At 37.3% G+C, this 25400-nt stretch overlaps 2 protein-coding genes across 3 annotated transcripts in view; one reads left to right on the forward strand and one right to left on the reverse strand.

Annotated features, from left to right (window-relative positions):
* Positions 1-259: 259 nt before the first annotated feature.
* PRTG (protogenin) overlaps positions 260-25400 on the forward strand; it is a 123662-nt gene continuing 98521 nt past the window's right edge. For both annotated transcript variants that reach the window (XM_036844752.1, XM_036844753.1), the window contains exons 1-2: positions 260-469; positions 2672-2974. In XM_036844752.1, the coding sequence (XP_036700647.1) occupies positions 376-469; positions 2672-2974 (397 nt within the window). In that variant the 5' untranslated portion in view covers positions 260-375. The remainder of the gene's footprint in view (positions 470-2671; positions 2975-25400) is intronic.
* On the reverse strand, positions 18088-18929 carry LOC118891114 (40S ribosomal protein S3a-like). Its single transcript, XM_036844754.1, has one exon. The coding sequence runs from the start codon at positions 18925-18927 to the stop codon at positions 18133-18135; it is 795 nt and encodes a 264-aa protein (XP_036700649.1). The 5' UTR covers positions 18928-18929; the 3' UTR covers positions 18088-18132.

A 25400-nucleotide genomic window follows, 5' to 3' on the forward strand; every position in this document is an offset into this window, starting at 1 on the left:
CCAGCGTCTCCCTCCGCGGCCGCGCCGACCTCGCGGTCCCCAGACCAGGGGCCAGATGTAGAAAGTAGTCCCGAGGCCGGCAGCGGCGGCGCTGTCCACTCCACCGCCCCCGCCCTCTCCAGCCGCCGCCTCACTCCGCCCCCGGGCCGGACGCTCGGGCCCCCCGCCTCCTGCGAGCGGGTGTCCGTGCGCCGGCCTCGCCGCGCCCGAGGAGACCAGCCGCCGGCCGCGCCGTGCCACGCCACGCCGGTGCCCGAGCGGGAAGCCCAGGCTGCGCGCGTCCAGCCGCCGCACGGAGAGCGCCCGGAGGAGGGAACCGGCAGGCGGACAGCGGCTGCGGGGCGGCCGGGGAGCATGCCCACCCAGCCCCGCTGAATGGCGCCTTCCCTGCGACCCCTCGCCCGGCCGCGGCCGCCAGGGATGCTGCTCGGCGCGCTCCTGCTCCTGCCGGTCCTCGGCCCCGTTCCAGGTGGGCGCGCTTTTTTCTGCGTCGGTGGGGCGTGAGCGAGCGCGAGTGGGCAGGGGAAGGAGGCAACCGGGTGTGTGTGTGTTGTGGGGGGGCGGCGGCGGGTCCTTTGCGGGGGCGCTGACCCCCGGTCTCTGCCCCCTCCCTGCAGCCAGTCGGGAGCTGCCGCTGGAGCGCGAGGTGCCGGCGGGCTCTGCGGGGGCGCGGGCGGCGGTGGGCGCCTCTCTCAGCGCCCGCCCCTCCCCGCTGCGCTCCCCCGGCCGCGCGCTGCGGGCCGGCGCCCGCCGTCCACTCTCGCCCCTTTCTCCTCGCGCCATTGTCCGCGCTCCGGCCGCGTACTCGCCTTCGGGGCCAGCCTGGGCTCCGCGCCGCCCGCCCTCCAGCCGGGGCCGCCGCGGCCGCACGTGGCTTTATTTATATTGTTTCCTTAGTGGCAGCCTCACGGCGCAGGGGGCGCCGCGTTTCCGCGCGGCGTCCCCTGTTTGCAGTGGGGGCTTCCCCACGTTTTAGGGCGGGGGTAGGTCAGACCCCTAAGTGCCCCCACTTTCCCGAATCCGGATCGAACGAGGAGGAGATGGGAGGGGTAGAATTGGAAAGAGAAGAGGAGTGGAAGTTTTGTGGCCCATTTGTGCCCCGGAGGGGAGGGAGAAGGGTCCCGAAGCTGAGAAGGAAGGTATCTAAGTAGGGTTTATTTCTAACAGCTAGGGATTTTGGGGCAGGGCCTGAGATGTGTGCGAATCTGAAGATCCCTCCAAACTCCAGGTTAGCCTTGCGCAAACTTGGATGAACTAATTTTTCTCTTTTGACGTGTTGCTTTATTCTTAAAGAGTTAAAAATTGTAAAGTGGATGCGGGGGGCGCGGGGAGAAGAGGTGTTAAGAAGAATGGGTTGTTTTATTTATTTACAGGTTACAAACTCCTGACTTTAGTGGGTTTTTTGTTTTGTTTGTTTGTTTGTTTCCTGGAGGAGTTAGTTTTCTATTAGCAAGAGGAAAGGATCAAAGTCATATGTGACTCGGAAACACAATGGGCGCCTTCCGGAGTGGTCCTCGCTGCGCGGGGCTATTAGGGTCGCTCGTGTCGCCCTGGGCATCCATTAGGAGAAGTCGGCAGCCAGGGCGTGGGAGCGTGACTAGTGTGTGAGGTTTGGAGGACCTGCCTTGATGAGAAACAGAGATCAGTCCCGGGGATTGGTACTCATGAATTCAAGACAATCAGAAGGAAGATGAAATGCCCTCCGCCCCTAAACCCCTAATACTCTACTCGGCCCCAATCAATATGCAAGACTTAAGCTGACCTTTGCGCTAAATGCAGGAGGTGACAGGGTATTAGTTGGTCATCGGATGCTTTATCCTGACGGGGACCGGGGACGATGTGTATGCCTAGCATAAAGCCTTTACTCTGCTCTGATAAAAATGTGTATTGGTTGATTAAGCAATCTCCTATCCCTGTTAGACAGTAAGGACCAATTAGTCACGCATTTTTTTCCAACCGTTGGTAGTTCTAAAAAAAAAAAGAAATAGAAGTTTCCTAATCCGATCACCCACTGAGTACAAGCAGTAAGAGTTAGCAACTTTTCAAAGTCAAATGTTTGTCTTTTAAATACCTACCATACTCTGCAGAAATTAAGTAAATGGGTCTCTTTCAAGGAGTAGAGACAGAATCCTTGCTATAAAAGGGCAGATATAAAAGTGCAAACTTGTCATCTGTCACAAAAGATAAACGCACTTCCCAAAGGAGTAGGTACCAAGGGTTTCAAAAACTCTTCAAGGGACAAGGAAATAAACTTGCTTGTTCACAGAGTCGGAGTTTTGCTAATGATTTCTTGTAAAATTAGACTTTTACGACTTACCCTGTTCAAGATCTTTTTGACAAGCTCGTAAAAGTAAGCAAACAGCTTGTGCTCAAGAGTTTTCCTGATGATTTTGAAACTCTAGCAAGGCACTTGAGGACAGAATTCTTAAAAGGGGTAAAAGTTATTGAAATCTTCCCTATGCTTTTTAGTATAAGATGTTGTAAAAAGATTTCTCTGATTTGTTGAGAAGGTTAGCTGAAACTTAGATTGGCTTATTAAGGTGTAAGTTAATTAATATGGTTTGTTAAACTTTGTCTCATTACACTCTGAATATGTGTTTTACAATTGTGTGTTAAGAAATGATTTTACACTTATAATTCTGGGTATGCCTTTCCCCCCTTTTCCTCGTAGGAGTATGGTGCTTTAGCGAACTGTTTTTTATCAAAGAGCCACAGGATATAACTGTCACAAGAAAGGACCCAGTCGTTTTAGATTGCCAGGCTCATGGAGAAGTTCCTATTAAGGTCACTTGGTTGAAAAATGGAGCAAAAGTGTCTGAAAATAAGCGGATCCAGGTTCTGTCCAATGGCTCTTTATACATCAGTGAGGTGGAAGGCAAGCGAGGAGAGCAGTCTGATGAAGGATTTTATCAGTGCTTGGCCATGAACAAACATGGAGCCATTCTTAGTCAAAAAGCTCATCTTACCTTATCAAGTAAGTGCTTAAGTTCTTGATTGTTTGACGTTTTTCACTGCTACATTTTGATGATTTCTCGATTCATTAGCATGCTAACCTGAAAAATCACACAAACATTAAGAATTTTCCTGGAGATAGTAGTTGATGCTAACTAAGGCATGCAGAAAAATCTGAGGAAAAAAAATATATACATTCGAGTGAGTGATTTAGAACAAAAGTCACATTAGGTTTAGAACACCAAAACCTGTAGAGGTGGCTTTGTATAAATTTAAGTGTTTCAAACTGTGAAAAAAGTTGGATGAAAAGTTTGGCCAACACAACAGAAGTTGTTCTAAAATCTCATTTTTGTAAATTAATAATTAAATTTTGAAAATCACAAGCAACTTTTTCTGCTTTGTAGATGACCCTTAAGTGCTAAATCTTTCATATAGCCCAAGCTTCCATTTCTCTGACTGCTTTAAGATCACCCATGTTGCTTTTTAATTGAAAGAGAGGGCATTGGTCAGTAACTCTCAAGCCTTTGAAGTATTCCTAGGCTTTTCCTGCTGGGAGAGAAAGAGATTAAGGCCATTTCCATATTATGCCTAATGGACTTAAACCAGATCTGCCCACTTTTTTCCAGTTGTCATAAAGTTTGCTGTCTAATGATTTCCTTTGTATTAACAACCCAGTCAGATCAACCATTTGTCCAAGTGACCCACTGCTTGGTGGTTGCCCTGGTAACTGTTGAGTGTAAACATGGGCCTAGGATAGTTAGAGAACTCCTTGTTTTCACTGAGGCTTTCCACCTCTTCAGGTGATCAAATACCCAGCACTCAAGATTACAAAAGACAATGTAAATCTTAAGACAAAACAAAACACAGCACAACTGTATCTTAAAAATAGTTTTACAGGCATCCTAGCTACAAGCTTTTGTTAATCCTCAAAAGACAGATTTTGCACTATACCTCCAAATTGATCATTTACAAGATGAACAATAGGAGGAGGGAGCTCTTGAGATAAAGTCATAATCTTTAAGAAATAGTTTCTTCAGGGTCTCCACAGTTGAAATTCAGCTATTGGTGGGGGTTTCCTAGGTGACTTTATTGTAACAGTCCATGGCCATCCTCATTTTAGTGATTTATTTTTATTTGTACAATAATAATTAATAGTGGAAAATAAATTGCAAGCAAAGATATTTTTGTATTGAAAAATGTCAGAAAAGTAGAGATTTCCAATTCTAGTCCCCCTCCCCCAGAATAGTATAAACCTGAGAGAATGTCTGATAAACTTTTTTTTTTTGCTGTGATCATTGGCCAATAATCATCTTTTTGTGTTGTTGTTGTTGAGTAGTGGTTTTTCAGTACAGTATTGTTTTCAGGATAGTGTGCTTTTTATGCTTATGTCCTGTTCATTTGATTTTTGTCTAATGTAAAATTGTTCTATAGAGTTGTAATTTTTCTACCTTTCTGGGTTTGTGGAATATTGTGTTTTCATATCCAGGAACTGTAACTTGTATTACCTTGCCAGAGAGGAGAGGGGCAGGATGGAAAGGTGGAGGGGGCAGATGGGCTTTGAAAGATGAAGCATTTGTCATGACCACACGGTATTTCCAGGACCTCCTTAGAAGCCTGACAATTCTAAGGCACTCAGAAATACTTTGAAAACACACAGAGCTTTCAGTTTTCATAAATAAAGTCTGAACAGTATTAACATAGTAACAGTGAAACAATGTTAGTATTGGCTTTTTGAGTAGCTTTAGATTTTGTATCTTTATAAAAATCATTAATGACAAATATTTTATTAGATGTGAATCATTTTGAAGGCTTTTGTGGTGAAGTATTCATATTTTAAGTATCAAAAACTTTCCAGTTAAACTATGTAGAACATTGCTTTGCTGTTAAATATCAACTGTAGTATGTTAGTTATAGGAACCACACTTTTCATATGCACACATTTAACTTGGAGGAGGTGCTTTGCTAGGAAATTGCATTCAGTATTATAGATTTAAAATAAATGCATAGTGGGTTTAGATTTTTCTTTAGAAATGAAAGTTCTTAGAGATTTGAAATTCACAAAGTTAGTTCTGATATCTGAGAAGCAATGTCCAATGACATTGTAGGCTCAGATGACTTTATCCTGTGTTCAGGGTAAGACGTTATACGTATTAAACAGGAAGAGAATAGGCATTAAGTGGACATTCTGTTTTTGTGGGTTTTTTTTAAAAGGTTAGTTCTCTCCTAGTTAGTGATAGCAGCAGGGTGCAAGTATGTTCTTTTTATTTTCTGCTCAAGGATTTTGTCAGCAGGCATATCTTTTAGTTCTGAAGTGTAATAAGTAAGACAGCACCTGGAAATCTAAAACTTTAATCTGTGCAAGTTTTAGATTTTTAACACAGGCAATCAAGTCTTGGTTTCTAAACTTAGGAACTAGAAGCTGAAAGTTGCACTCTAGGCAAGAATTCCATTATTCATGTGTAAATTAGGAATTCACAGGGTTAAAAGGTTAGAAACTGGCCAGGATGAGGTTTACCCTTGTGATAAAGAGCAGATGACCCTCATTCATTGGCCAAAGCTTTCATGTAGCTCTTCTGCAAAGTTAGTTATTGCCATGAATTGTTCTTGAGGAATGCAGAAATTCAAATGTGAACAGGCCTTTCCTTAAGTGTCACTGTGGAGCCTTATCTCCCAGGCACATCAGAGCTGGCTGTGGGGACAAGGTTCCTCCCCAAAGGCCTGGAGGCTCTGCTTTCCTGTTGTTCATCCAAGCACAAAAGGATTTGTCTAACTTAGTTTTTCTAAGGCATCCCATTTTTAAAGGAAAGTATAGGGTTAAAGTAATATTTAGGTTTTTAAAAAAGTTAATCCTTTTTATTGATAGCCATTTTAGCCATTTTACACTTTCATGTAATGGAATAGAAAGGGGAGTAATGTGGGAGGCTCTTTTTCTAGTTGTATACAATAGTAAGAACAGAATATTAAACCATTTCCCATAAATTTCAGTATTTTTAACAAAATCAGAATTTCACTTTCATAGGGGCTAAGTCTTCACTACATAAATAATCTAATTTAAATATTTTAGGAGTGAGAAGTAATCTATGACATCTTGACATTTCTTGCATTCTAAATGTTGAAGTAAGATAAATTTCATAGGAAAGCATTAGTGTGGTAAAACGGTCTCATATTTCAACAAGTTTAAATTAAGATGAGACATTTGAGAGAAGTAAAGGAGGCGGGTTGTGTTCTGTGATGTGTAAAAGACTGGCCGTAAGCTAGTGATTGAACAGGAAGCTGGTTGTTTATTTCCTTTCCATAAAAGGTGGAAATTGAAGTCTTAGGATAGAGGGAAAGAGAACCTAAAGCTGGCTTATATTTGTTGGGTTTTTCAGGACTGTTTGCTTGGGTGCAAAATAATTTTTTAAATGAGCATTTGTAGCTGGAAGACCATAGGAATTATTATAACTTTATGATGGGTTTTTTTCTCCAAAATTTTGAGATTAGTTTTAGCATCCATAAAATTGTTTTGGGGGGGGTGTCTATTTCTGTAATTTTATGTAGCAGTAGTCTCCTGTAAAAGGATGATGTAGGTTGTTTTCCATGAATAAAATGTTTATTACTTCAGTTTAAGTTGAGATGAAACTTGAGGTTTTTTGATGAGATTAATGAAAAACTGTTCTGTGAGTGTGGTTCCTAACTTAAAGAGTAGTACATAAATTATAGCTCAAAGCTGATCTTGAAACGTGAAGTTAAAATATATTGAAAACATTTAGAGTCATGTTCGAAAGAAAAGAGGGTGGGTGGTATATTGAAAAGAGAAAGGTAAGAGCTATGAGACTATTAGCCTAGATTTTGAATTTTATTAATGATCCTGGACCCAAGATGGGCAAGAGTTTGCTTCATTGTCACTTTTTATTGAGATTTGTAGATGCTGTAAAGGGCATTGTCTCTTACCTGTGTGCATGTTCACTTCAAATTAAGCTGTTAACAGTTACTTGCCCTAACTTAAGAGTGCTAACACAAAAGTAAAAGTTGTTTGATTTTGGAAAAATAAGACAGACTGAGATATTTAGAGAGACCAACCTGCCAACATTGTAGATAACGTTCAGATGGTGCTTTCTGGGTCTAAGAAAAATCATCTATCTTTAAAGAGAAGGGGGTATGGTTCAAAAGTACATATTTAAATTAAAAATTTACTAGCTTAAAATTGCATAAGTTAAATCAGGGAAGTAAAAGCACATGTAGTTCTACAGGCTTATTTACAATGATACTTGGTTCTTAAAGTCTGTCTACCTGAAAGGTTTATCAGGTACCTGGTGATCACTGGGTAATGGAACCAGTTTTTCCCACTTTGCACTTGATTAGTGAGGATCATTTCTCATCTGCAGAAACCTGTAACGCTATCTCACTGTTTTTCAAAGTTGTTGGATTTTTTATTTTTCAATGAAGCAGCGTCCACTGAGGGGTAGAATTATAATTTGCTTTAAGATGTATAAATGTGTTTGTTTATTTTATTTTTGTCCAGCTTCTTAATGGAATTTTGAAAGGGCATTTGGTATGGCCCTCTTGTGTCAACTAGCTCTGATTATTCTAAAGAAAGGCCCTCACTCTCAGCACTTGTTTGCCCAGGCATTTGTTGTCATTGCTCCTGAATTTAACAGCTGGGCCTATTGATGAGGTCCAGAGCAGTTTAAAAGAATAGCAGAAAACAAATCTCTTAAGCAGGGTGTTAGGTTGAAGGAGTATTTCAATTAATAAGTACATGCATTTGAGGTTACTTTTTTGAAAACCCTAATATTCTTGACTACAATTTTGAGAGATGATTTTTATTCCTCCTAGGCAGAGGTGCTCAGTTAGGGTTGATTACTTTCAGCTTTTAAACTGGCAATTACTATTAATATGAAAATAATAATGTTAAGTCAGGCATTTTGCTGAGGATTATAGTTGAATTTTAAAAACAGCACTGATTATTGTTCTGTTTTAAGAGAAATTCTAAAAGTTGTACCCCAAGTAAAGTTTTTGTTGTCAGTCAGGGCTATTTTATTTTTTAATTTATTTTAAAAAATATTAATTTATTTCTTTGGTTGTGCCAGGTCTTAGTTGCAGCACGTGGGATCTCTTAGTCGCGGCATGTGGGATCTTAGTTCCCTGACCAGGGATTGAACCCTGGCTCCCTGCCTTGGGAGCACAGAGTCTTAATCACCGGACCACCAGGGAAGTCCCAGTCAGGGCTGTTTTAGTACTTCTGAGAGTTTATAGTGTTCAGACTCTTTATTAAAACATTTTTAAAACTCTCATTTGGTAAAAATCTTGGTAAATGAGAGGAAGAAGAAGATATGGTTGTAATCATTGAAGCAGTATTGGAAGTTGTCCTAACATGGTAATCTGCACAGAGCAAGTTCACAGTCAACAGTTGACAATAATGATGTACAAAAAAGGTAAGAATGTTCCAAATTACCTTCAGTGGCTATAATTCTGAAGCCAAGTGAACTGCTTTAGGGATATGTATTGCAGAGGATAAAGGTGTCATCCTCACAAAGGTCTCTGACACTAATCTGACAAATACTTTCCTGACTTTTACATTCCTTGGTTTTTTTTCTTTTTCTTTTTTTAACCTCTGGTTCTCAGAAACTGCTTTTGATGAGCTTTAAAAGCCAAATTCTTATAGACTGAGCAGAAGGCATGAATTTAAAATGTTTGGGATTTTTTTTTTAAGTTTCTGGAGGGTCTGCCTTTTTCTTGTGTTCGTATGTATATATTTTACAGCTTTAGCATTTGTAGTGGCTAGATTAATCAAGTAACTATTGGAGAATGCAATCATTGTTCAGGGTCCTGGTTTCAAACTTGTATCCTCATTGGATTTGTTGTTAGGACTGATGGAAAGGAAATTTTCTTTAACAGTTTTACTTTATGAAACTATAGTAAATCCCTGTTTAGAACAGTGTGACAGTTTTTTTAAAAATGATATTGCTTCATATAGACGACTTTCTCTAAATAAATCATATTCCTTTGGAATAATCCTCCAAAATGGCCTTTTTATTGTTTTGTAGTCTTTTTAGTACTACTCAGAATGGATCTTCTACTCCACCAACATTTACCAAATAAGTAAATAAAAAAATAAATTTCTTTTTTTTTTTTTTGAGCTGTGGATTACATTTCTCAGGGTTTCTCAGCCTTGGGGCAATTGACATTTTGGACTAGGTAATTCTTCATTGCAGAGGCTGACTTTTGCAAGGTAGGATGTGTAGCAGCATCTCTGCCTCTACACACCAGATGCCAATAGCACCCCTTCCTAGTTGTGGTGACCAAAGAATGTGTTTTGGGAGGCAAAATCACCCCTGGTTGAGAACCACTGATGTTTCTGAGAGTAGTGCAAAACTTCTTTCCAAGTGTCACTAGGCTATTAGTATTTTAACTGTTTCTGTCTTAACTTGATATTCAACTTTTTTTGTTTTTAGCAGTGTTAAATTTATTGATTGGAGACTTACTATTTTTAGGTACTGTCAAGGAAGCTTGATAAAGAAATGTGTTTGGATTGTTGTTTGTCTAATTTGGAGTGAAGCCTTTCCATCCCTTTTCACACATAGTACATTGAAAACTGCTACTATGAGTTTACCCTTCTGTGGGGATGGTGGTGTGCTGAATTGGGTGATTGGGATTGACATGTATACACTGATGTGTATAAAATTGATGACTGATTAAAAAAAAAAAGAGTTTACCCTTCTGTAGGTTCATTCATTTTGATTTCAGTATTTCAGATCTTTTTTGGGGGATATCTAGTCTAAGAGTAAATGCAAATTTCATTTAACTGTGTTTACGTAGCACCTTTCTTTTCTTGGTGTGATGGACACCATAGTTGAAGAGATATGAGAAATCTCCATGTGTGGTTAATGTTAGAGAACATCTTTTGTGATGCTCTGCATGGTGAGAAGTAAAACTGTATGAGATTAACAGCCCAGAGAATAACATTTGCCGTGTGGTAGGTTTTCCATTGGGTGAATGGTTAACAGAAATCTTTTCAGCTAATTCAGTGGTACCATAGACTTATTTTGGGCAGAAGCAATTTCACTTCTGCACATAATGATGTAAAGATGGTAGCATCTTGTGGGGGCATCAAGGGGCGACAGAAGGGAAAAGAATTAGACACTAAAGTATATTAACTAGTACATAGAAAGTCACAGGCAAATTGAGTGGTTATTATTGAAATATTTGTTTTAGATTACTTAGTAGTCGTGGGCAGGGACTTCACAGTTTTTATCTTTCCCAGGATATCACTCTATGTGCGTGCTTCCGTTTTGATTAAGCTGTTTATGCTAGTAAAAGTTACGATTGTTGCTACATGCGGTTAGTCACCCGTAGAGGCCAGTAGCCACTGGTGGCTCAAGTGGGCAAGTTGAGATAGATGAAGGAGGAAGCAGAATATTTTAATGAGTGATTCTAGTGCTGAGCAAGTCTGGCTAAACGTTTTTGGCACCATGTGTTCTATGCCAAACACGTACTTGGAATAGAACAAATCATCAGTTAGTTCAAAATAGAAGAGAAGAATGCACATTTTCATTATATTTGAGGAAAATAGTGTTTGAGTCAAAACAGAATTTTAATATTCTTGAGTGCTTGTTTTCCTGTCCTTGTAGTCATTTCATAAAGAAATTATGAAGTTGAAAATTTCCAATAGCTGGTAAATACTCTTCATGCTGCTAAATTTTTACTGAGTTGCTGGGAGGGGTGAGGTGGGGAAGCAGAAAGAATGACAAAAAGGCAGAAGAGCCAAGCATTAATGCCTTCTCCATTGTTGGTGACTTATACGACTTTAGACAAATCACTTAATCATTCTGATCCTTGTCAGATCCTTGTCTTATCTGTAAAAATAGGTGCCTGGGGGGAAAAAAGGAGGGATGGATATTGAGCAACACAGTGCCCTTAGTTTTTTAATTCTGTTATTGTAATTCTAAGTAAGTGGCCAATAAATTATATTTTTTGTAAGGCTGAGTCCAATCACATTGCAAGAGAACCATTTAAGTCATTGAGAAAAATTTTCAAAAAGCTAGTCAGTTATTTAACTTGGTACTTTTAAGGATTCATACTCTTGCAGTGGACCTTAGGAAGATCTGCTTTTGGAGATGGGGAGGCCTTAAACCAATACTGATAATTTGAATTAGTACTATTTTTAAGAGTCTAGAAAAATAAATTACTTTGTCTGGGATTGGACAGTTCAGAATAGTTGTGCTGCTTTGAAGGTTGACATAGTGTAGGAGAGGTATAACTTTACAAATATGTATCTGGTTCTGCTAATAATTAATAGTGTATTCTAATGTTTATTGACTCGGTGTTTAAAAAAATAGTGCTGGTTTCATCTTAAGAGAGTTTTGCTAATGTTATTAGTGTTTTAATAGAAATAGATTATACTGGCTTCCCCACTACGACCACCAATTCCTGTTAAGAATGATAAGGTTTAATTTTTCCCCCAGCTTTCAAACTGAATTAGCTTGAGTCCCTCTGATTGGATTTAAAGTAATTTCGATTAAAGTACTGACCTCAAACTGGACACATAACAAGAAAAAAATGCTTTGATGTTGGTATTGCATTTTGGTACTTCTTTTTAAAAGGGAGTTCACAAATTTTCTTAAATAATTTTATCAGCTAAATGTGTTCACTGTTTTCTTAATAAAAAGAATTCACTTTTTGTATATTTAAGAAAGCCATACCTTCATGCTCTGACTTAGTAATACTTTTAACATAATTTTAACTGAGGGACCAACTTCAGTAAAGCAGTAAGATTACCAAAAGTTTCACCAAAAGGATTATGAATGTTATCCCAGTGATGGAATATGATTTCTTCAAAGCCTATAAGTATCTTTACCTGGATGATTTACCACATTTTTAGAAATCTGTGATAATTAATACTTGAAAGAAAGTACACAGACAGAAGAAACTTTGTGAAATTTAAGTTTAATTTTCAGCCTACCAGTTGTCAACTTGGAAGCTCTGATATTTAGGGAAAAAATTTTACTGCTTAGCACATGGTACAATGAGAAATTATAAGTGGATCCACAGTTGGTCAGTAGAAAGGTGATCATTTTCTTACCCTACTAGAATCGACTCCACCATTCTTTTTATTTTTTTAATTGAGATATAGTTAATGTACAATATTATGTAACTTACAGGTGAACAACATAGTGATTCACAAATTTTAAAAGTTATACTCCATTTATAGTTATTATAAAATATTGCTTATATTCCCTGTGTTTACAATATATCCTTGTAGCTTATTTATTTTATACTTAGTAGTTTGTACCTCTTAATCCCTTACCCCTATTTTACCGCTCCCTGCTTCCCTCTCCCCACTGGTAACCACTAGTTCTCTATATCTGTAAGACTGTTTCTTTTTGTTATATTCACTAGTTTGTTGTAGTTTTTAGATTCCACAAATAAATGATGTCATATAGTATTTGTCTTTCTCTGACTTATTTCACTTAGCATAATATCCTCCAAGTCCATCCATGTTGTTGCAAATGGCAAAATTTCATTCTTTTTTATGGATGAGTAGAATTGTATGTATATGTATACCACATATTCTTTATCCATTCATCTGTTGACAGACACTTAGGTTGCCTCCATATCTTGGCTATTGTAAATAATGCTGCTATGAATGTTAGGGTACATCATGTATCTTTTTGAATTAGTGTTTTGGTTTTTTTGGGGAGGGATATATATACCCAGGAGTGGAATTGCTGGGTCATATGGTTTTTAGTTTTTTGAGAAATCTCCATACTGTTTTCCGTAGTGGCTGCACCAATTTACATTCCCACCAGTAGTGTACAAGGGTGCCCTTTTCTCCACATCATCACCAACATTGTTATTTTTGTTTTTTTTTGATGATAGCCATTCTGACAGGTGTGTGGTGATAGCTCATCGTGGTTTTAATTTGCATTTCTCTGATGATTAACAATATTGAGCATCTTTTCATGTGCCTGTTAGCCATCTGTATGTCTTCTTTGGAAAAATGTCTATTCAGGTCTTTTGCCAATTTTTTAATCAGGTTGTTTTTTTTTTGATATTAAGTTGTATGAGCTGTTTATATATTTTGGATATTAACCCCTTATCAGTCATATCATTTGTAAATGTTTTCTCCCATTCAGTAGGTTACCTTTTCATTTTGTTGATGGTTTCCTTTGCTGCTCAAAAGCTTTTAAGTTTAATTAGATCCCATTTGTTTATTTTTGCTTTTATTTCCTTTGCTTTAGGAGACAGATCCAAAAAAACACTGCTACAGTTTATGTCAGAGTGTTCTGCCTATGTGCTCCTCTAGGAGGTTTATGGTTTCCTCTCTACCATTCTTTATCAGAACAGAAGGAAAGTGATTAATCAAAGTTTTTTCCTGTTAGACAACTTTCCAAAGGGGATGACATTTTTAGAAAATAAAAGACAAAGAAAATACATTATTATTTTCCACTGATCTCCAAATTTTTAAAGACTTGTTTAGATACTGGCTATGAACATTTTGAAGAGAGAACCTTAAGATTCGTAAAACTTATCCTATAGTCAGTAGAGAGTCCTTGCTTCCTAATTTGACTTGCAGTATCATTCTGCCTTTCTCTAACATGAGTAAAGAGCACAATTTGTAGTCTTAGAAATTTCTATTTTGCAAATAATAAATATGAAGCTTGAAGGAGTTAACTGCCTTATCCAAGGGCACAGCTGCTAGATCTGAGACCAGAGCTCAGGTTTGCTAATTCTTGTCATGAATTTGAAATGCTTAAATAAAGATTTTGTCCTGTGTATTGTGTGGAAGTGTGTCTTACTATATTCAAATACCTCTTCACACCCAGAATATAGAAAAGTGAATGGTAATGGAATTGACCCTGAGGTTAAAGATACTTCTTACATTTCTTAATATTTATGTTAAAAATATTTTATCATTGTGCAACTTACCCTTTACTGTACTTATATAAGGTTTTGATGTTGTTTTTGTTGATGTAGTGAAAATCACTAATGTGTCTATATTTTTACTGGTCCTGTAACACTTCATGGAACTTCTTTTCTTGTGGATAACTTCAGTGTGGGGAGATTTTGAGCTCTTGTCTCTTTAGAGGCTCAGTGTTTGTTGATACATCTGTCCAAATGGAAGTTTCATCTAAAGCAGTGATTTTCAGTGTGTCTTTGAAGAACCTCCGATGGAGTGAGACTCTTTTGTAATTAAAAGGTTGGTTTTTTGTTTCTTTTAATGAAAACTACTATTTATTTATTTATTTATTTGCTTGCTTTCTTGCTTGCCATGCCGCACAGCTTGTGGGATCTTAGTTCCCTGACCAGGGATCGAACTCAGGCCCTCAGCACTGAAACGGCAGAGTTGTAACCACTGGACCACTGGGAATTCCCCAAAAGGTTGAGTTTTAAATAAATGGTTGAGCATGTGTCATTACTATCTTATGGGAAGAGGGGGCATAGTGACAGCCTATATCTAGCTTGGAAATGGTTTTTATAACTACAGTTTTATTGAGATAGAATTCACATACCACAAAGTTCACCCTCTCAAAGTGTACAAGTCAGTAGGTTTTGTGCATCTATCACCACTGTCTAATTCTAGATTATATCCATCACCCCAGAAAGAAACCCCACACCTCCCAACTCTCCCCTCCCCTATTCCCTGGAACCACTAATCCAGTTTCTGTCTCTGTAGATTTGCCTTTTCTGTATATATTATAAAAATGGAATCATACAGTATGTGGACTTTTGTGTCTGGCTTCTTTCACTTAGCATAATATTTTCAAGGTTCCTCCATGTTTTAGCATATGTCAGTACTTCATTCCTTTTTGGGGGCTGAATAAGATTCTTTTGTGTGATATACCATATTTTATTTATCTAGTCATCTGTTGATGGACACTTGGATTGTTTCCATCTTTAGGCTATTCTGAATAATTCTGCAATGAACATTGGCACATAAATATTTGTTTGAGTCCCTCTTTTCAGTTCTTTTGGGCATATACCTAGTAGTGGAATTGCTAGGTCATCTGATAATTCTACATTTAACCTTTTGAGGAGACACCAAACATTTATTCATGTGCATATTGGCCATTTGTATATTTTCTTTGGAGAAATATCTATTCAAGTTTTTTGCCCATTTAAAAGAATTGGGATGTTGATCGTTGTGTTGTTGAGTTGTAGGAGTTCTTTATATATTCTGGACAGTAAACCCTTATAAATTATATGATTTACAAATATTTTCTTCAATTCTGTATTTTTGTCATTTCACTTTCTTGATAATATTCTTTGATGCACAAAAGTTTTTAATTTCGATGAGGTCCAGTTGATTTTTTCTATTGTTGCTTGTGCTTTTGGTGCTATATCTAAGAATCCGTTACCACATCCAGTGGTAAGTCATCCAGCTTTGTTCTTCTTTTCTAAGACTGTTTTGGCTATTCATGGCTCTCTGCAATTCCATATGAATTTTAGGATTGGCTTTTCCATTTCTATTGGGTTGGCCAAAAAGTTCCTTCTGTTTTTAAATAAAAATAAAAGACACATTTTTCATTTTCACCAAGAACTTTATTGAACAACATATTCACTGTTTTGTTCCACTACCTTCTGCCATTTTTCAGGCAGTTTCATAATTCCACCTTCCCAAAACTTTTTATTTTTTTTGAGCAAAGAACTGTTCCAGGTGCCTTTTACAGGGAATTGAAATTGTTTCCATTAACAGAATTTTGTAAAGACGAAAATAAATGGAAATCTGAAGGTGCAATGTCTGGTGAGTATGACAGATGAATCAGAACTTCCCAGCCAAGCTGTAACAATTTTTGCCTGGTCATCAAAGAAACATGCGGTCTTGCATTATCCTGATGGAAAATTATACATTTTCTGTTGACTAACTCTGGACGCTTTTTGTCAAATGCTGCTTTCAGTTGGTCTAATTGGAAGCAGTACTCGTTGGAATTAATCATTTGGTTTTCTGGAAGGAGCTCATAATAAAGGACTCGCTTCCAATCCCACCATATACACAACATCACTTTCTTTGGATGAAGACCAGCCTTTGGTGTGGTTGGTGGTGGTTCATCTCACTTGCCCCACGATTTCTTCCGTTCCACATTATTGTACAGTATCCACTTTTCATTGCCTGTCACAATTTGTTTTAAAAACAGAATGTTTTCATTACGTTTAAGTAGAGAATTGCATACGGAAATACAGTCAAGCAGGTTTTTTCGCTTCACTTATGTGGAACCCAAACATCAAAGTGATTCATATAACCAAGCTGGTGCAAATGAGTTTCAGCACTTGATTTGGATATTTTGAGTATGTTTTCTATCTTTTGCCTGGTATAATGTTGATTGTTCTCAGTTAATGTCTCGATTTGATCTCTATCAACTTCAGCTGGTCCACCCGACCAAGGAGCGTCGTCCAGCGAGAAATCTCCAGCACAAAACTTCGCAAACCACTTTTGACACGTTCAATCAGTCACAGCACCTTCTCCATACACTGCACAAATCTTTTTTTGCGTTTCAGTTGCATTTTTATCTTTCTTGAAATAATAAAGCATAATAGGCTGAAAATATTGTTTTTTTCTTCCATCTTCAATATTAAAATGGCTATACAAAAATTCACCAATTTTGATGTTTTTTTTTAAATGCAAGCTGATATGACAGCTGTCACATACAACCTAACAAAATTGTTTCAAATGAAGTTAAAGGCAACTAAGTGCTACTAGAGCCATCTTACGGAAAACAACCGAACAAACTTTTTGGCCAACCCAATACATAAAAGAATGTGGCGTGTTGATATGGATTGCATTAAATATGTAGATTGCTTTGGGTAGTATTGATATATTAACAATATTAAGTCTTCCAGTTCACGAACAGCATATCTTTCTGTTTATTTAGGTCTTTATTTTCTTTCAGCAATATTTCACAGTTTTCAATGTACAAATATTTCATCTTTTTGGTGAAATTTGTCAGTATTTTATTCTTTCAGATGCTGTTGTAAATGGAATAGTTTATTATGGGTGTATATACACACAGTGGCTTTATGTGTGTCAATCTTGTATCCTGAAATTCTTCTGAATTGATTTATTAGCTTTAGTAGCTTTCTTACAGGTTCTTTGGAGTCATATACATATACATATATATGTATATATAAAATCATGTCATCTGTGAATGATATAGTTTTACTTATTTTTCTCCATTGGATGCCTTTTATATCTTTTTATTATCTAATGCCCTGGCTAGAACTTCTGTGTTGAATAACCTCTGTTTCCAGTTCTCAGAGCAGAAATATGGCTATTATTACTGCAAGGACTGCAGCATATGATGGGAAAATACTTATGTGTGCTACCTACAGGGTACCAACAAGGTTTACTTCAAGGAGTTTTGCAGAACTTGTCAGAAGTCTTATAACCCTTACCAAGTGGAGAATATTACCTATCAAGTAAATCAGATGTTTGCATTTTGTGTCTGAATTGGGTGGCGGTAGAGAGTTATAGTGTATTTTCTTGAGTGTATTTTCTAAAAGAGGCTAGGTTCCCAATGACCTTAGGTTTTGATTGCTTTTTAGTAGGAGTTGTAGAAATAATACTCAACTAGGAAATGGGACTTCAGTGAATGTTTCCTTCTGCCCTTGCAAATCTTGGTCTTATTAACCTCTTTTGAAACTTACCTCACGTGCATTATGGAAGAATATTTGCTTTACCTGCTATTCAGAGTGTACTGTAAGAAAAAGAAGCAAACTGAAAAATAGACTACTTTTCTACCAAAATGTGTGTGTGTGTGTGTGTGTGTGTGTATATGAGAAGCTTTCTGTCTTTCACCATTGAGTGTGATGTTAGCTGTGGGTTTTTCATAAATGCCCTTTATCATGTTGAGAAAGTTCCCTTCTACTCCTAGGTTTCTGAGTGTTTATTCACGAAAAGATTTTGGATTTTTTCACATGCCTTTTCTGTATCAGTTGAGATCATACAGTTTTTTTTCCTGTGTTCTGTTAATGTTATATATTACATTGATTAATTTTCTTCTATTGAACAACTTTTGTGTTAAGATAAATCCTACTTGGTCAGTACAGTCCTTTTAATATGATGTTGAAATCAATTTGCTAGTAGTTTGTTGAGATTCTGCATCTATATACATAAGGGTATTGGTCTGTAATTTTCTTTTTTTTTTTTTTTTTTTAATCACAAATGAGGTCTTTTATTTGTCGCCATTAAAAGTCTGATTTTTAAACAGATTCCTGGACTGGTGGCTCATATCCATCAGCTCGTTCAACTTTAGCACCTGTCTCGTCCCCAGTAGCTTTTCCAGAACTACTACCTTCACCATGTAGCTCCATGAGTTTTCCCAATTCAAACTTGGGCTTCTTCAGCATTTTTACTTTTCTAACAAAGACATCATGGAGTGGATAAATAGATTGGCAGGCCTTTTCTATGTCTTTTCCAATGCTGTCTGGAATCAATTTATTGACCACCTCTTTCAAGTCATTTGTCTGCACCTCTCGGGTAATGATTTCCATCATCTTCTTGCGGATCTGGCGGACCTGCTGGTGCTGGGCATAAGAGGTCTTCCGAATCTGATTGTTGCGTTTTTTAGTAAAACCCACACAGAAGAGACGAAGCAAATATCCATCGGTAGTCTTGACATCAACGTGAGCTTCAATCATGGTCTGCCATTTTTTGACCATGGAGCACATTTTGTCACGGGTAAGATCCATGCCATGGAAATTAGTCAGGCAGTTTTTGCCCTGAACATCCTCAGTAATAAGCTTGAATTTTCTAAATGCAACTTCATCATTCTGCAGATCAGCAAGGCTCACTTCAAACATACGACCCTTGAGGCCATCAGATGCGATTTTGGTTCCTTGAGTTCTCGTGACTAGTGTTTTCCCAATATTTCTTATATTGAACATAGCTGGTGCTTTCACATCATACCAATCTTTCTTAGAAAATGGGTCAACCACTTTCTTCTTGGCTCCCTTTTTACCGCCTTTCGTAAGGCGCTTGTTCTTTCCGACCGCCATAGTGCTCTGTAATTTTCTTTTCTTGTGATGTCTGCCTGGCTTTGGTATTAGAGTTGGCCTCATAGAATGAGTTACGAAGTATTCCTTTCTCTTCTATTTTTTGGAAGCATTTGGGAAGGATTGGTGTTCCTTTTAATTTAAATGTTTGGTAGAATTCACCAATGAAGCCATCTCGTCCTGGACTTTTATTTGTTGAGAGGTTTTTATTACTGATTCAGTCTCTTTGCTTAGTATAAGTCTGTTGTGATTTTCGATTTCTGAGTCATTTAGGTAATTTGTATGTTTTTGGAATTTATCCATTTCATCAAAGTTATCTAATTTGTTGGTGTACAATTATTTATAGTATTCTCTTATAATCTTTTTTAAAAAAATTTTTGTAAGGTCGATAATAATGCTCCTACTTTCATTTCTTATTTTAGTTATTTATGTCTTCTCTCCTTTTTTTTCTTTGTCAGTCTAACTAAAGATTTGTCAATTCTGTTCATCTTTTCAAAGAACCAATTTTTGGCTTTGTTGATATTATATGTGTGTGTGTGTGTGTGTGTGTGTGTGTGTGTGTGTGTGTATATATATTTTGCTATCCTGTATTTCATTGATCTCTACTTCAATCTTTATTATTTTCCTCTTTATACTAGCTAGATTTAGTGTTTACCTCTTTTTCTATTTCCTCAAGGTATAGTTTAGGTTATTATTTTGAAAGCTTTCTTCTTTTTTAATGTACACATTTACAGGTGCATATCTCCCTCTGAGCACTGCTTCCACCAGCCATAAATTTTGGTATGTTTTATTTTCATTTGTCTCAAAATACTTCCTAACTTTTACTTTGGTGATTTCTTCCTTGACCCACTGGTTAAGAGTGTGTTGTTTAATTTCCACATATGTGTGTTTTCCAGTTTTCCTTCTGTGCTTGTACTTCTAGCTTCATTCCATTGTGATTGGAGAAAATATTTTGTATCAACTTAATACTTAAAAATGTATTGAGACTTGTTTTGCGGCCCAACGTATAGCCTATCCTGGAGAATGTTCCATGTGTACATGAGGAAAATGTATCTTATACTCTTGTTGGGTAGAGTGTCTTTATATGTCTTATTAGGTCTAGTTGGTTTATAGTGTTCTTTAAATCCTCTATTTCCCTACAGATCTTCTGTCTGGATGTTCTGTCCATTATCGAATGTCTTGTATTGAAGTCTCTAAATGTTATTGTAGAACTATCTATTTCTCCCTTCAATTTTGTCAGTGTTTGCCTCAAATATTTTGGGATTCTGTTGCTTGGTGCACATATATTTATAATTGTTATTTTTCTTGATAAATTGACCTGTTTAGCTGTATATAATGTCCTCCCTTGTCTCTTGTAACAGTTTTTGACTTAAAGTCTATTTTGTCTGATACTAGCATAACCCCTCAGCTCTCTTTTAGTTACCATTTGCATGGAATACCTTTTCCCATTCTTTCACTTTCAACCTGTTTGTTTCTTTGGATATAAAGTGATTCTCTTAAAGACAGCATATAGTTAATAAATCATTTTTTAATCCATTCCACCAACCTCTGCCTTTTGATGGAGAGTTTAATCCACTTATATTTAATGTAATTACTGATAAAGAAGGATTTCTGCCATTTTGGTTTTTTTTTTATATGTCTTGTATTTTTTTTTGTCCCTCATTTTCTCCACTACTGTATTCTTTTGTGTTTAGTTGATTTTTTTGTGGTGAACCATTTTGACTCCCTTCTCATTTCCCTTTGTGTATGATTTTTAGATATTTCTTTGTGGTTACCATAGGGATTATATTTAACATTCTAAATTTATAACAGTCTAGTTTGAATTGATACCATCCTAGCTTTAGTAGCAGGCAAAACTCTGCTCCTATGCAGCTCAGTCTCCCCTTTTATGTTATTGTGATATGTTACATCTTTCTATGGTATGTGCCCAGTAATATAGATTTATAATTATTTTTATGCTTTTGTCTTTTAAATTATGTAGGAAATAAAAAGTGGAGGTGCAAACCAAAAATATGTTAGTTCTGACTTTAATATTTTCCTATTTAGTTACATTTACTGGAGATCTTTATTTCTTCATATGGCTTTGAGTTACTGTCTAGTATCCTTTCTTTTCAACATGAAAGATTTCCTTTAGCAGTTCTTGTAGGGCCAGTCTGGTGGTAATGAGCTTCCTTAGCTTTCATTTATCTAGAAATGTGTTAATTTCTGCCTCATTTCTGAAGGCCAGTTTTATTGGATATACAATTCTTGGTTTACAGTTTTTTCTGTCACTTTAACTATGTCATTCCACTGTCTTCTGGCCTCCATGGTCTCTGATGAGAAACTAACTGTTAATTTTATTGAGGAATGATAAGTACACGACAAGTCTCTTCTCTCTTGCTGTTTTCAAGATTTTCTATTTGCCTTTGTCTTACAACAGTTTGATTATAAGTATATTTATGTGCATATCTCTCTTAATTCATCCTCTTGGAGTTCATAGAACTTGGGTTTTCATCAAATTTGGAAAGTTTTCAGCCATTATTTCCTCAAATATTCTTTGTACCCCATTCTCTCTTTCTTCTTCTTCTGGAACTCCCACAGTGCATATGATGATCTGTTCAGTGGTGTCCCTTAGGTTCTTTCACCCATCTTTGTTCTTGCAGACCATTATGTTCTTCCCTTATGGATTTATTTTTGTCTTTTCTTTCATGTTTTTAAACATTTTAAATCCTTATCTTGGCAGTTTTCTTCAACTTTACTGTTATCTCAAGTTCTTAAGGTGCCAGCCTCCTCGTTTTCTATGTCTGGTGATTTTCCTTAGGGCAGATTGTTTTCTTATGTGACTTGTAATCTTTTATTATGAGCTCATCTTCACTAAGGCTTAATATATCCTATATTATGGAAGTGTTTTTTTTCTGTTTGGTGCCCCACAGTTTCACTGGTCATGGACCAATTTGGGGATTAATTCTTGGCTGCTTACATTATTTATATAATTTTATAATCTACACCAGTGTGTGGTAAAGGCCAGGGGTTTATGTTTGTCACGGGAAACATTTCTTCTCATCTAGAATAAACCCTCCTTGTTGCTAATCTTACTGGTGGGTGAGTTTTTCTACTGACTCTTTCTTCAAGTGCTTCTGGGATTTCAGCCTCAGGTCTCAGTTACTTATGTTGTGGTGGAACAAAACCACTTTCTCTTCCTAGAAGCCTCCAGTGCCTATAGCCACCTCTGGACCATCATGGCATCAGGCCAAAGTTTACTATTCTGTCCTTGCCCTTAAAATTTTGTTAGTGCTGGTGATGTTGTTTTGAATATGTTCTGTACAGCATTTCTATGCGGCTTTAGTGGGAGAGAGCATCTGTATTTACTCAGCCTACCATTTTGTAGGAAATGAAAAAGATGGTGTCTTGAAGAATCTCTTCCTACCTCAGAAACTACACGCCTGATCTTTGAGGACTTAGTTCCTAACTTCTTAACTTCACATCTCTGTATAATCCTAACTCTCTTCGTTTTATTTCTCATCATCCCTCCCAGCTACATTTCTGTCTTTCCTTCCTTGTTGTTTCAGCCCAGTCCTAGTTAGTGGGATTTTTCAGTGACCTTGACTTATATTCCCTTCCACTGCCAGAGCACCCAGGAAAATGCTTCGCACATTGTAGACATTAAAGCACTTACTGGTTTGTTGAGAATTGTGTGTTTAGGCTTATTTCTGACTTGGCACTGTCATTCATTGCTTCAACAAATAGTGATTGAAAGCCCACTCTGTTAGGTCCTGAGAATACCACAATTAATTAAAAAAACAGTCCCTGACCTCAGTGATAGGTGAGTGGGAGCAAGGAATTCATAAATAAATAATATTTAGAACAGTACGGTTGTGCAGTAGTAGAGTGTATTTTTGGTAGAGTTGCATGTGTAATATTATTTTTTCCAACTTTATGTTGAAAAATTTTAAATCTATAGAAAAGTGGCAGGATAGTATAATGAACACCTGAATACGTTTCACCTAGATTCTTAGCTGTTCATTAAAATTTTGCCACATTTACTTCATCCTTCTCACTCTCTCTAAAAATGTAAGTTGCAGACATCATAACATTTCACCTCTAAATACCTCCCTATGCATCTCCAAGTCTGGGGTGGGAGGTGGGAGGCACTTAGGGAGAGATACTTGTGGAAGTGATGCCTAAGCTAAAATTTAAAGGAAAACTAGATTTTAGTTAGATGAGGGAGGTGATTAGTCCAGTAAGGTACAATAGTAAGAAACAACATGTTATGTGTGGAATAATAAGCTGTTTGGTGTTGCTAGAGAATACATTTCAAGGAAGTGAGGCCCAGAAATGGAGTTGGAGATGTGGGCAGGATCCACTCAAAGAAGGACTCATTATATATCAATGCCCTTTTAAGGAACCTGGAATTTAACCTGTGAATGATGAGGAGCTGCAGGGGATTGGACTGGTCAGTTTGTGTTTTAGATTGATCACACTGGAATCTGTGAGGACAGAACTCAGGTGAACAGGGATGGAGGCTGTGACAGTAGCACGGTGAGAGCTCCTAAGGGCCTGGACTGGAGCACCAGTAAGGGGGTGAAGGAAGACAGATTTAGGTTATAATTAGGATTAAAAATTGGCAGTACTCGTTAGATGTGGGGAATAAGGGAAAGGGAGAAGTTCAGGATAATGTTGATATTTCTAGTTTGGGTGACTTGGTGAATGGTGGTGTCACCAACTGAAATGGAACACAGGAGGAGGAGCTAATACAGGGAACAAGATTATGAGTTTTGCTTGGAACGTGTTCATTTTAGGCATCTGTGAGATACCTGTGTGGAGCTGTCTAGCAAGTGGTCCCACAGAGCAGTTGGGAGTCAAGAGAGGCATGGCCTAAAGATAGTGAGTTGAGCATCACCAGGACTTAGGTGGAGTTGAAGTGATGAGTAATTTGGAGCAGGATGGGTGTGCAGTGCAAGGGGCATGGGCAACCAGCAGAGACAAAAACCGTCCTCAGGAAGGTAGGTGGAAAACCAGGAGAATACAAAATCACAGAAGCCAAGGGAGAGGTTTCACAGAGTTTATGAAACAACATCAGATGCAACAAAGAGTTTCAGTAAGACAAGACTTGAAAAGTACCCTTTGTTCCAGGCTATTTATAGGTCATTAAAGTCTTAGAGCAGTTTTGGGACAGTGAAAACAAGCACAGTTTTTTGGGGACACAGAATTTTTCCTAAACCTTATCAGTGGGATAATTTCTCATTGTTTTAATATTATCCAACATTATTTTCAAATTATAAATAATACTTTTATGCTATGATTTAGCAAAATAGTATCATTTTATACTTTCCTGAAACTTTTATCAATGTCATGGTTATTATCAGAAGATTAAGTTATTTAACTAGTATAAATGGTTAGATTGCTATTGTATTTTATCTGAAATAACTATTACACATATACAGTTCTGCCTTGGGGAACATGCCCTTTAAAAATAATGATCAGTGAGGTATATGAACCCATTAATAGCAGTTCATCATTTGTTTATTAAAGTTCTCTGTGACATCCATTAAATTGATGTTCGCTCAAAATATACACTTCTAAAATTTTAGCATACCAAGTCTTTAACTTGAGAAGGAAAGCTTGAGTTTTAAACAAACTCCCCTGTTCTATATCTTCTAATATCAACTTTGCAGATAATGTTCATGTGGTATAACAAATGTAGCCATTTCTCAATAACCTGTAAATATTTGAAATATTTTAGAAAACGAACTAAGACAAGGAAAGCAATCAATCCCACAATCCCTGTACTACTATGTACCCTGTACTATGGCTTTTCTAAACAATTCAGTTATTCAATTTTCATAAGCAGCCCATCTAAGATACTGGTTTGAAAGTGTGTATATTTATAAAACCAGTTACATATGTATAATATGTGTTTGAGAAACTATTAATGAAAAGTACTTTGAGTCTTAAAAGGCCTGTCATTATAAACATGGTATATCCGTAATGTTTGAGAAGGCCAGATGAAAATATTACATTAAAAACTTGAAGAAATTTTTACAAGGAGTTTTTCTTTTAAGAAAAGGATTTCATGTTAACTTTAAAATGCTGCACACTTTTCATATATGATAGTGAAAATTACAGTGATTTTTAAAAATACAAAACAGGGAAACAAAACTTTCATCTTAACGAAACAGCAGCATAGGTGTTAATAAGAGAAGGACATTTGGCTCTTCAAACATATTGTGTCCCACTACGTAATAGTTCACTAGATTAAATGAAATTATTGATTTCTGCTTCATTACTGACATACATATATGAGCAGTTTCTTTGGCACCATAGCACAATGTCAAAGGTCACAACTTTCTTTATTTGGAAGAATAAAAGCTTTCAGATGGCAAATCCCAGAAACCTTCACTGTGGCCTTTTGCTTTTTCTCTCGCATAGAATTACTAGAGAGGCATGCTTGAAAGAAACGTCTCATAAATCAGCAGGAAAGAGCCTTTACCCTGTAA

This window comes from Balaenoptera musculus, chromosome 2, assembly GCF_009873245.2.
Source record: "Balaenoptera musculus isolate JJ_BM4_2016_0621 chromosome 2, mBalMus1.pri.v3, whole genome shotgun sequence".
Classification (NCBI taxonomy): Eukaryota; Metazoa; Chordata; class Mammalia; order Artiodactyla; family Balaenopteridae; genus Balaenoptera; species Balaenoptera musculus.